A 12,798-nucleotide genomic window follows, 5' to 3' on the forward strand; every position below is an offset into this window, starting at 1 on the left:
CCCCTTTCCCTCACACCCACATGTTAATGTTCATGGTTTCATTGTCTCTTTGTGCATGTCCATCATGCTTGTAAGCCTTCTGATCCTAATAAAAACGGAGCAAGGACTCTTACTTGGGATTCTTGTCTCCTCTTGGACATTATCCTCTCTTGCATTTCAATCCTGCATCCGCTCCCTTGCTGGACAAGAGAGAACTCCAGACCCAGAGACTACAACAAGCATGCAACTCTTGATCTTGGGATTGTAAATTCAAGTCCCACCTTGGGTGTAGAGATTACCTAGAAATAAAATCTTAAGGCGCGCCTGGGTGGCTCAGTTGGTTAAGCATCCAATTTCAGCTCAGGTCATGATCTCACGTTCATGAGTTTGAGCCCCACATCAGGTCTTGTGCTGACAGCCCAGAGCCTAGACCCTGCTTCGAATTCTGTGTCTTCCTCTCTCTCTGCCCCTCCCCTGCTTGTGCTCTGTCTGTCTCTCAAAAATAAACATTAAAATAAAATCTTTAAAAAAACAGACCCACAAAAGACAGAAAAATAATAGAAGACAAAAATAGGAACAAAGAACAAGGGCAACAAATAGAAAACAGTAATATATATGGTAGATATGAATCCAACTATATAAACAATAATTTTGAATGTCAATGTTCTACATGCACCAATTAAAACAGAGATTGTCAGACTGGATCAAGAAACAAGACCCAACTAAATGTTGTCTACCTGGAACCTACTTTATATATAAAGACACATAAAGATTAAAAGTAAATGGATGGAGAAATATATCATTCTAACATTAATCAAAACAACATAGGAGTAGCTATATTAATTCATACAGAGCCAACTTCAGACCAAGGAAATTTATCAGGGATAAAGAGGGGCATTACATATTGATAAGGTGGTCAATTCTCCTAGAAGACATACTAATCATTAACATGTATGTGTCTAACAACAGAGCACCAAAATACATGAGGCAAAAACTGATAGAACCTCAAGGAGAAATAGATGAATCCACTAACATAGTTGGAGACTTCAACATCTCTCTATCAGAAATGGAGCGATCAAGCAGGTAGAAAATCAGTAAGGACATGGTTGAACTCAACAATCCCATCAGTCAACTGGACATAAGGGACATCTATAAACTACTTCATATAACAACAGAACATACATTCTTCTCAAGCTCACATGGAACATTCATCAAGAGAGACCACATTTGGGGACAAAAAACACTTTATCAAATTTAAAAGAATAGAAATCATACAATGTCTGCTCTCAGACCACAATGAAACTAGAAACCAATAAACAGACAGAAAATTCCAAAATACTCAGAGATTAAAGAACACCATTCTTTTTTTTTTTTTTTTTTTTAATTTTTGGTGTTTATTTCTGAGAGAAAGAGAGAGAGAGAGAGTACACAAGTGGGGGAGAGACAGAGAGAGAGGGAACACAGAATCCAAAACAGGCTCCAGGCTCTAAGCTGTCAGCACAGAACCCGACACAGGTCTTGAACCCATGAACCATGAGATCATGACCTGAGCCGAAGTCAGACACTGAACCAACTGAGCCACCCAGGTGCCCCTAAAAAACACCCTTCTAAATATCACACCGGGCAAGTAAAACTCTCAAAAGAAATTTAAAAATATTTTGAACTAAATGAAAACACAATTTGTCAAAAGTTGTGGGATACAGTGAAAGCAGTGCTTAGAGGGAAATTTATAGCATGGAATGCATATGTTAGAAAATAAGAAAGATTTAAAATCAATCATCTAAGTTTCCATGCTAGGAAACTAGAAAAAAAGAGCTAATTAAATTCAAAGTAGGCAGAAAAAAGAAATAATACAAATGAGAACAAAAAAGCCAATGAAATCGAGAATAGGAAATCAATTGAGAAAATTAATGAAACCAAAAGCTGGTTCTTTGAGAAGATCAATGAAATTGATAAGCCTCAAGCCTGGCTGACTAATTAAAAAGAGAGGAGACAGATTATTAATATCAGGAATGAAAGAGGGGAACTTCCTCAACTTGATAAAGACTATCTACAAAAATTCTACTGTTAACATCTTGTTTATGGTGAGAAACTTGAAGCTTTCTCGCTAAGATCAGAAATAAGGCAAGAATGTCCCCCTTCACCACAGCTTTTTAACATTACACTGGAAGTCCTAGCTAATGCAAATAAAGAAGAAAGGGAAATAAAACTGTTTGTTCTCAGATAACGTGATCATCTATGTGGAAAATAGCATGTACAAACAAACAAAAACTCCTGGAACTAATTAGCAATTATAGCAGGGATGCAGGGTAAAAGTTAATGCACAAAAAGCAATTGCTTTCCTATATACCAGCAATGAACAAATAGGATTTGAAATTTAAAACACAATACTATTAATATTTTATTTTTTATTTGTTTTTTATACTATTACTATTTTAAATAATTCAAGCTTTATTTTTTTCTTTTTAAATTTTTATTCAAATTCTAGTTAGTTAATATACAGTGCAATATTGGTTTCAGGAGTAGAATTCAGTGATTCATCACTTATATACAACACCCAGTGCTCATTATAACAAAGCACAATACTATTTATATTAGCATTCCCAAAATGAAAAGTTTAGGTATTAATGTAACAAAACACATCCAAGATCTATATGAGGAAAACTACAAAAACTCTGATGAAAGAAATCAAAGAAGAACTAAATGGAAAGATGTTCCATATTCATGGAAAGGAAGACTCAACATTGTCTAGATATCAGTTCTTTCCAGCTTGCTCTATAGATTCAATGCAATATCAATCAAAATCCTAGCTAGTTATTGTGTGGATATTGGCAAACTGATTCTAAAGCTTATATGGAGGAACTTTTGGTGGCAGGGTCTGGGGAAGGGGTGTCAGGTGCCATGTCTGACCATGAAGGTGGCAAGAAGGAGCCCCTGAAGCAGCCCATGAAGCAGGCCAAGGACACAGATGAGGAAGATAAGGCACTCAAGCAGAAACAGAAAGGGGAGCAGAAGAAACTCAAGGAGCTAAAAGCAAAGGCTATGGGGATGGGCCTCCTGGCCACAGGTGGAATTAAGAAGTCTGACAAAAAGTAAGCTGTTTTTTTATGCCTGAGACAATGTGATCCTTTTTTTTTTTTTTTTTAACGTTTATTTATTTTTGAGACAGAGAGAGACAGAGCATGAACGGGGGAGGGTCAGAGAGAAGGAGACACAGAATCTGAAGCAGGCTCCAGGCTCTGAGCTGTCAGCACAGAGCCCGACGCGGGGCTTGAACTCACGGACCGCGAGATCATGATCTGAGCCAAAGTCGGCTGCTTAACCGACTGAGCCACCCAGGCGCCCCGAGACAATGTGATCCTTAATTCCATTCCTGTTCAAACATTTGGATTCCTTGTCATAGTATCTGTTGCCACCTATAGCTAGAATCAAGTGTTGTCTTAGATCCGTTTGTACATTTAAGAATAAACTTTTGTAAAAAAGAATCATAACAAAAATAAAGTTTATATGGAGTGGCAGAAGGCCTAGAATGGCTAACACAATATTGAAAAACAAAGTAGGAAGACTGACACTACCCAACTTCAAGACTTGTGATAAAGCTACTATAATGGAGATAGTGAGAATTGGCAAAAGAATAGATAATACCTAATAGACAGAATACAGAGCCCAGAAATAAATCCATGTAAATATAGTCAACTGATTTAAGACCAAGGAGCAAAGGCAATAAAATGGAGCAAAGATAATCTTTAAAAAAAAAATTAATTAATTAATTTTGAGAGAGAGAGAGAGAGAGAGAGAGAGAGAGTTTGCGCGTGCACATGCAGGGAAGGGCAGAGACAGAGGGAGAGAGAATCCTAAGCAGGATCCATGCTGATGTGGGGTTCCAACCCACAAACCATGAGACTACCATCTGAGCTGAAGTTGAGTCCCATTGCTTAACCCACTGAGCTACCCAGGCACCCCAAAGATAATCTATTCAACAAATGATGCTGGGACAACTGGATATCCATATACAAAAGAATGAAGTTGGATCTCCTATCTTATACGATATACAAAGATTAATTCAAAATGGGCCAAAGGCCTAAATTTGGAGCTGAAATTATAAAACTCTTTGAAGAAAAAGAAGGTGTAGGGTAATGGTCTGGCTTGGCCAGAGGAAGTCAGCAAATCAGTGTGATGGCAGAGGCCAGGCCACAGACGTTGATGCCCCTAGGCACCCCAAGCCAGCTCTTGAAGAGCTTGGGATTTCTTACCAAGTTTGTGTCAATTCTGTAGGAGGCAAAAGAGGGCATGGCATGCTTGACTTCAAGCTTAGGTAGCTGACAGCCTGTGTGTTACTGCACAGGAAAATGGGTAGTGACTACTATTGGGTTGATAGGGTGGGTGTTTCCTTTTGGGGTGATAAAGATGTTCTGATATTAGATGTGGTGATAGTTGCACCTTTGTGAATATACTAAAAAACAGTGAAATGTACACTTTACAGGGGTAAAATTTATGGCATATGAATTATATAGCAATTTAAAAATTGGGGCTATAAATGAAGATCCATAGTGTTAACTTTCAATGCACACCTTCTATGTGTCGGGCACTGCAGTATTTATAAATTCTGCCTCATTGAGCTTACAGTTCAGTCAACAGTGCATATTTCACATTGATTTCACTCACTGTGTGAGTACCTACCATGTGAACCTTTCTGACATTCTGGGAGATTCCCAGAAGAATAACATCTGGTCCCTGAATACCTTATTCCAGGTATACACACAGGCGCGTCCATCAAGCTGCTATAGACGATGTTACCTAAAGTGTTAATTTCCGGCTAAAAGCCAAAGCAAAAATCTGTTACTAAGGGAAAGGGGCGCAATTTCATTAAAGGGAAAAGGGGAAAAAAAAAAAAAAAAAAGCCTAGGCATCCATGATGGGGCGGTCCCAGGAAGTGACGCCACGCTCAAGTTCCGGTTCCGCCTGTTCCGGGCCACTGGCGTATCTCGCGTAACTGCGCTGTGCACGTGTGTTCTGCGGGTTCGTGTTGCGGTAGCCATGGACGCTTTGGATCGAGTTGTGTAAGTGCGCTGGGCCCCTTCTCTGGGGGACGTTGGGGAGTGGGACTCGTGTGGTGGGGGCGAGTGAAAAAAACCTCCTCTCCGCGTAGGCTACTCCTCTCGTTCCTTCCGCTGTTTGGCTTGTGGTGGGTCGATGCATCCGCTAGCCTGGGCGATGAAGTGCCGGGAAGCCCACTGGTGGGAGCTGCCAGGCGGTAACACGGAGGTGTTCGCCGCTTTTATTCTAGCCAGTTAGAAAAGTTCTGGTTTCCCGAGAAGCGTGAGGAAGGTGGTCGAATGAATGGTTACGAGCACAAGGCCTCGGAATCTGACAGATGTAGGTGACAGTTCGGGCGCGTTCACAAAACTTTGTGACTTTACGCCATTTAATCCCCCTAAACCTCAGTTTACTTTGTATAATAGCGTTCGTAATAATCGTACTTCGTTGAACTATGAAGATTACTGGCGAGAATGTATGTACGTAAAGCCTTTGCTACAGCACGTAGAAATGTTCGTTAGTTTTTTTGTTCCCTTGAGTTGATGTTTGTTTTAAATGCGTTCAGAAAATATTTATTGGTCTTCTGAATAGTCCTGCTGTTATTTCTTGGGATTTGCCTGGATTAACATCTAATCAAAACAAATTCGTTTTTTAGTCATTAATTCAGAGAATTTTGTGCATCTGCTATGTATCCCTCTAGGTATGGGGACTGCAAAGATGAGTAAGACTATGATCTGATTGGGGAACAAACAGCTGATACAACATAGAAGATGTTATTTGCATTAGTTGGTTAGTGAGAAGTAATAAACCACTTGAAATGTAGAGCACTGTTTTTTGCCATAAGACATACTAAATATTTTTTGATTTAATAAATAATGTGTATCTTTATCAAACTAAGTGATTGGAAGCTTTATATTGCTTAACACTTTGTCTGCAGGAGAATTTTTAAACTCTGCTTGATAAATGAAGTGTGTGTATATTGCGTTTTTCTTTTCCTGCTCAAAGTGTCCACAGGACTGAAAGGAGGATGGTGGGTCGTAGTTATTTAAGAGAGGAGGAATTCTTTCAGTAGATGGCCAAGAACTGTTGGAAAAGCAAGATATAGTGGAAGCAGAACAGAATTTCTCTGAACAGAATTGTATAAAACCATTCTACTCCTGCTGTCACATCATAAAGTCAGAATAATGAATTTGTTTTCCCTTCATATTTTGCACAGTGGTCGAGATGAGTTTTTAAATTTTGCTCATTTTGAAGATTGGCTTACTTGCAAGTTGTGTGACCTTGGCCAAATTACCTCTCTGGCTTCAATTGCCTCATCTGTAAAATGAAGATAATAATTTTACCTGTGTGGTAGGGTCTTGGTGAAGATAAGCCTTAGTAAGGTAACTCTATAAAAGTGTCAGTCATTATTATTCCCCGTTGGCAGCAATAATGTTTGACTTTTTCAGCTGTGATGTTGGAGTGGGATAGTGTATACTTCCCGGTAGGTCTACAACCTATAGGAAAGATAGACAATGAGTAGCCTCCCTGTGTTTGGTAACTGCCCACAGATTGATCACTAGTTGGTGTGCAATGCTTTGTGTTAGGGTAAGAGTGCTGTTTGCTCTAAGGCTGAAGGAAAAATGATGGAGTAAAAATAGCAACAGTCTTCATTGAGTCTTTTTTTTTTTTTTATGAAAGGTTTAGAGAAAAAACAGTAATGAAGGAATGTTAGTGATATTAAAAAAATGAAACCCTTTTAAAAAAATCAAAAGTAAAAATCAAAAGCTAATAAAGTTAACACTTACTTAATAGTAATAGCTGAATACCTTTTGTTAATATCTCCCTAAAAAGTGAGATTTTTGTTTAGTGGTGGAATCCTAACTGATAAATGTTATGTAATATTTGTTGATTTTTAAGAATTTGCATGTTAGTAAAGTCATGATTTTGTACTATGAGGAAAATGTTTTAAGTTGTTACAAATTGTGATTTTCCAAACAGAAAGCCAAAAACGAAGCGAGCCAAGAGATTCCTTGAGAAGAGAGAACCGAAACTTAGTGAAAATGTTAAAAATGCTATGCTGATTAAAGGGGGAAATGCAAATTTACTGGTGACACAAGTACTTAGAGATGTGGTATGTATATAATAATTTTTTTATTTTTATTTTTGAAAGATTTTATTTTTTAAGTAATCTCTACACCCATTGTGGGGCTCGAACTTACAACCCTGAGATCAGGAGTAGCACACTTTACTGACTGAGCTAGTCAGATGTTCCTATACATTTATTTTTTAAATGGTATTGGAATCATTTTAGGAAATTTTCAGCATACAAGTTTGGGCTGCTGGATACGTGGGTAAGTTTGCCTTGCCTTAGAAAAAAGCTCAAGTTGGAGATAATTTGCCATGGCAAGACAGTATCCACTAGTTTTCCTTAAAGCAACTACTGTTGTTCCTTTTGTAAATTTGAACTGATTTCAATGACTGGACTTTGGTTTACCCACATTTAAGGAACATCTGTAGTTTGTAAAGTGAAATAACTGCATATCACTATCTGTTTATTCCGTCAGCAACGCCAAGCACTGCGCTAGGTGCTGAGGATTAAGAGTTACAGGGCGCCTGGGTGGCGCAGTCGGTTGGGCGTCCGACTTCAGCCAGGTCGCGATCTCGCGGTCCGTGGGTTCGAGCCCCGCATCAGGCTCTGGGCTGATGGCTCAGAGCCTGGAGCCTGTTTCCGATTCTGCATCTCCCTCTCTCTCTGCCCCTCCCCCGTTCATGCTCTGTCTCTCTCTGTCCCAAAAATGAATAAACGTTGGAAAAAAAAAAAAAAAAAGAGTTACATAAGACACGTCTGTCCCTTCAGTGAGCTTAATGAGGGAGACAGGCAAATAAGAAATTATAACACTGAATTAACTGCTGTGCTGGAGGCATGTAGAGGCTAGGATAGGAGGCAGTTAAAATCCCATAGGGGTAGCCATACACAGAATGGGCTTCCCAGAGGAGACATTTCATTTTGAAGGAGGAGTCAGAACAAGGAGGAGGAGAGGAAGAGAAGCAGAAAGTCTTCCAAGGTTGAGGAAAAAACTTGTGCAAAAGGGAACGTGAAGGAGCATATGATGTGTTTGGGGAACTGCAAATAATTGGGGATGGCTAAAGGAAAGTGGGCTTGATGGAGCTAGAAGAACATGCAGGGATCAGGTAGCAACACGGAGTTGGAGCTTTGTTGTAAAAGATCTGAGGAACCGCTGAAAGATTGGAGGTGGCAGGTATGATCAGTCCTTTTAATCAGTTTGACCAGGGAAAACAGAGCAAATGTAGCAACTGATTCAGCCATTGTTTTCAGCCGGGTAATGAGTATCTGGAATGTGGTGGTGCCAGTGAAAATGAGAGATCATCAGAGAGACTAGATGATCAGGGTAGAAGAGTTTGGGCATGAGTAAGAAGTATGAACTTCCCAGGTTTCTGGGTTGGGTTCTTGATAAGTGATAATGGCAAGTAGAGAATATATCATGTGGAGCAGGTTTGAAGAGAAAAGTAATATGTTCAGTTCAGGGCCTATAATATAAGTGATGAAGTTAAAAGCTTTATGTTTTTCCTACCTCTGTAGCCTCATGTCTAGCCCTTTGTGTGACACACAGTAGGTGCTCAGTAAATATTTAATCAGTGAATGAAAGGCGTAGTCCATGGAGATACCTAGCAAGTGGCTGATTATTTAGGCCTTGGATACAGCAGATAGATTCTTTGAGTTAAATCAACTAAATAATTGATTTTTAAACTTGACTAAACTGTTGACGTTTGTTAAACACAATAGTCAGTTCAGATAGCTGAATAATCTAATACATGCTCATCCTTCTCAGTGTCATTGTGTTGATAGGATTCTGGCCCTGTATTTAAGTAAGTTCCGAGAATAGCACAATGTTACAGGTTATTACAGTAGTTAACATTCATATTGATGATTCTTGAGTTGTCACTGTGCTAGTGTGCATTACACCAAGGCAGGGAAATATTTGGTCAAGAATTACCAAAAAGTTTTCCTACTGAAGGGGTGCCTGGCAGGCTTGGTCAGAAGAACATGCGACTCTTGATCTTAGGGTCATGAATTCAAGCCCCAGTTTGGGTGTAGAGATTACTAAAACAAATAAATAAACTTAAAAAAAGAAAAAAAAAGTTTTAGTACTTAAAAGATAGGTTTTACTGCTGGATTTCCTTTATCTATCAGCTCTGATAGTCATTTTCCTTTTCATTGTTTCCCTCATTCACTCCTTTCCCTAATGTAAGGTAATGCCTTAGATCTTTGTTATTCCTTATAGTAGAGCAGAACTGATCATACTGGTAACAACTGATTATTAGTGGATGAGTGGAAAGAAATAAGACAAAAAAGAAAAGAGGGCTGAACGACAGGAACTTAAAACAATTTTTTTTTAATGTTTATGTTTGAGAGAGAGATACAGCGTGAGCGAGGGAGGGGCAGCGAGGGAGGCACAGAATCTGACACAGGCTTCAGGCTCTGAGCTGTCAGCACGGGGCTCGAACTCGCCAACTGTGAGATCATAACCTGAGCTGAAGTTGGACACTCAACCAACTGAGTCACCAAGTGCCTCGACAGGAATTTTTTAAAGGGCTGAATTTAAAAACTCTAGTTCTTATTGTCCTCATTGTAACTGTTTCTCAGCTCTCTCATCTCCAGATAACATTATTTCAATTTTGTCAGCTTTTCTTGATAGGTTTTATTTATTTATTAAAAAAATGTTTTTAATGTTTATTTATTTTTGAGAGAGAGAGAGACAGAACTCGAGCAGGGTAGGGGCAGAGAGAGAGGGAGGCACAGAATCCGAAGCAGGCTCCAGGCTCTGAGCTGTCCGCACAAAGCCTGACATGGGGCTGGCTCAAACCCACGAACCATGAGATCATGACCTGAGCCAAAGTCAGACACTTAACTGACTGAGCCATCTAGGTGCCCCGATAGGATTTGTTTTTATCTGCTTTCTTTTGCTTTTCTTTCTACTCTCAAATTGTTTTCCTGGAAAGAATAGAATAGGTAGAATTTAAAGAAATGAAAGAAATTATTTAAGTTGGATAGATTTTTGAAAGGGCATAGAAACTTTTTTTTTCTTTTTTTTTGAGAGACAGGGCACAAGTGAATGAAGGGCAGGGGGTAGAGAGAGAGAGAGAATCTGGGGGGTGGGCAGAGAGACGGAAAGAGAGAGAGAGAAGTGGGGCTCATGTTTTTACCTGAAGTGGGGCTTGTGTTCACATCAAGTGGGGGCTTGAGCTCACCTGATGTGGGACTGGAACTCCTGAACTGTGAGATCATGACCTGAGTCAAAGTCAGATGCTTAATCGACTGAGCCACCCAGGTGCTCAGGGCATAGAAACTTTTAATTGGGAAAGTGTAGTCTAAGTCAGAATATTAAGCTTATGTTACAGGTTTAGATAAGTGATCAAAAGAGAGCCAAGCAGAAGACCTCAGAATAGGATTCAGGGACCAGGTAATCTTGTATAATGACTGATATAATACAATTTAATTTTTATCTCTGCTTTTCAGAATGTAATTTATTTTGAAAACTAAATTATGTTTTACAGTATGCATTGAAAAAACCATATGGCGTTCTGTATAAAAAGTAAGTAGTGATTTATTTTAACTCCTATTATTCTGTTATAAAAGTAATAATTACTTTATGGGAGATTTAGAAAAATACTTTGTTTAAGAAATATGACAGGGGCGCCTGGGTGGCTCATTTGTTTAAGCAACCAACTCTTGGTTTCAGCTTAGGCCATGATCTCACGGTTTGAGCTTGCTTGGGATATTCTCTCTCTCTCTCTCTCTCTCTCTTTCTTTCTCTCTCTCTCTTCCCCCGTCCCCCCTCTCTCTCCCCCTCACCTCTCCCCCCCTCCTTCCTCCTCTCTCTCCCCTCCTTCTCTCTCTCTATCTCTCTTTGCCCCTCCCCACTCATGGGCACTGTCTCCCTCTCTGTCTCAAAACGAATAAACATTAAAAAAAAAAAAAAAAGAAAATGACAGTTCCTTAAATACAGCTATTAACATTACTTATTTATTTTATCTATTTATGTTTTTATTTAAATTTTTGAACATTTATTATTTGAGAGAGAGCGCATGCATGTGCACACATGCATGTGAGCAGGGTACGGGCAGAGAGAGGAAGAGAGAGAGAGCATGCATCCCAAGCAGGCTCCTCAGTATCAGCATGGCCTGACTTGGGGCTTGAACTAATGAGTTGTGAGATCATGACCTGAGCCAAAATCAAGAATTGGATACCTAATTGAGCCACCCTGGAGCCCCTATTTTTTTATTTTTTATCATTAGTATTTTTAAAACTTATTTCTTTCTAGTTTGTGTTTTCATTTGTATTGAATATTCTTACATGGTTGTAATCTTATCATATGTATATTATTTTGAGTGATTATAGATTTAAAGAAAAGTTGCAGAAATAGTAGAGTTCTCATATACCCTTCATCCAGCTTCTCTTAATGTTATGTTTTATGTAACCATAGTACAATTATCAAAAGTAAGAAATGAACATTGGTACAATAATGTTTTAACTGCACTGTAGACTTGACTTGTTTCACCAGTTTTCCAATAATATCCTTTTTCTCTTCCAGGATCCTATATTGCATTTAGTTGTCATGTCTCCTTACTCTCCCATTTGTGACAGTTCCTCAGTCCTTCCCTTTTTGATGACTTTGATGTTTTTGATGAGTACTTGTTAATTATTTTGTAAAATATACCTCAGTTTGTATTTGTTTTACATTTCTCATGAATAGATTGAGCCTTATGTGTTTTTGGCAAGGGTACCACAAAAGTGATGTGCTTTTCTCAATAAATGATACCAGGGAGTACAGGATGTCTTATGTTGGTAGCATTAACCTCGGTTAAAGTGATGTCTGCTTGGTTTCTCCACTATAAATTTACTATTTTTCCCTTTGTAACTAGTAAATGTTTGGAGGAAATATTTGGAGACTGTGCAGACACTGTGCAAACAATCCTCTTTCTCCTCACACTTTTGCTTATTAATTTTAGCATGCATCAGTGACTGTTGTCTACATAGGGGATTACTCTTGGTGTTCTAATGGTGGTTTTCTGTCTTATTCCTTCTACATTTATTAATTGGAATTTTGTAAGGAAAATCTTTCCTCTGTTGAATTACTCATTTATATCAGTGTGGACTTACAGATACTTATTATATTCTTTGAGTTATAATCCAATGCTGTCACTGTTTTGTTGCTCAAATTATTATACCTTTTGCCATTAAGATCTCTTTCAGGGTGGCTCCTATGTTCTTTCAACATGCCCCTTGTGTTTAAGTCCTCCTTTTTGGTGCCACACGATGCTCCAAGCTCATCTTGTATTTTAAAGCTCTGGAATCAATCCCTTCTCTGTGGAGCCCTGTTTCCATATATTGGGGGCTGGTAATTTAGAAAACAGACATCTGGGCACAAAAGTATGCTTAGTTGCTACGGAAGTGTCATTGTCTCTAGATCCTCTTAGCAGACAGACCTTGAAAATAAGTATTATGCATGTTAACCCATGCATACATGTACATCTAATTTAATTTTATATTTAAAAAACTCTGAGTTCATACTGATACTTCCTAAAAAAATCATGAGTCTTAATACTACTTCCAATTCTAGTCCAGTGCCACAGACTTCATTCCAGCCTTTCTTCTTTTCTTATTTGTAACTTTGCTTCTTCTGACAGTAAGAAACCTGGCTTTCATGATTGATAATATGTTTATTGATTTGTAGGTTTCTAGTACGTGCATACTTTCAGAATGTCTAACCCTGTGAG

At 38.7% G+C, this 12,798-nt stretch overlaps 2 protein-coding genes across 3 annotated transcripts in view; both read left to right on the forward strand.

The window, feature by feature from the left end:
- The first annotated feature begins 2,744 nt into the window (after positions 1–2,744).
- LOC123608859 (translation machinery-associated protein 7-like) lies at positions 2,745–3,075 on the forward strand. Its single transcript, XM_045499294.1, has one exon. The coding sequence runs from the start codon at positions 2,833–2,835 to the stop codon at positions 3,073–3,075; it is 243 nt and encodes an 80-aa protein (XP_045355250.1). The 5' UTR covers positions 2,745–2,832.
- Positions 3,076–4,923: 1,848 nt separating this feature from the next.
- The window catches only part of RPF2 (ribosome production factor 2 homolog), a 35,647-nt gene continuing 27,772 nt past the window's right edge, over positions 4,924–12,798 (forward strand). The window contains exons 1-3 of one of the 2 annotated variants that reach the window (XM_045499295.1): positions 4,924–5,039; positions 6,997–7,129; positions 10,576–10,613. In XM_045499295.1, the coding sequence (XP_045355251.1) occupies positions 5,017–5,039; positions 6,997–7,129; positions 10,576–10,613 (194 nt within the window). In that variant the 5' untranslated portion in view covers positions 4,924–5,016. Of the gene's footprint in view, positions 5,040–5,250; positions 5,356–6,996; positions 7,130–10,575; positions 10,614–12,798 lie in introns of those variants that run through there. The other variant, XM_045499296.1, reaches the window with a different exon arrangement.

The sequence above is a fragment of the Leopardus geoffroyi genome, chromosome B2 (genome assembly GCF_018350155.1).
Source record: "Leopardus geoffroyi isolate Oge1 chromosome B2, O.geoffroyi_Oge1_pat1.0, whole genome shotgun sequence".
In the NCBI taxonomy this organism is placed as follows: Eukaryota; Metazoa; Chordata; class Mammalia; order Carnivora; family Felidae; genus Leopardus; species Leopardus geoffroyi.

Bases quoted from the DNA above. Each gene is read 5' to 3' on its own strand.
- LOC123608859 (XM_045499294.1), top strand. From the start codon at position 2,833: ATGGAGGAACTTTTGGTGGCAGGGTCTGGGGAAGGGGTGTCAGGTGCC.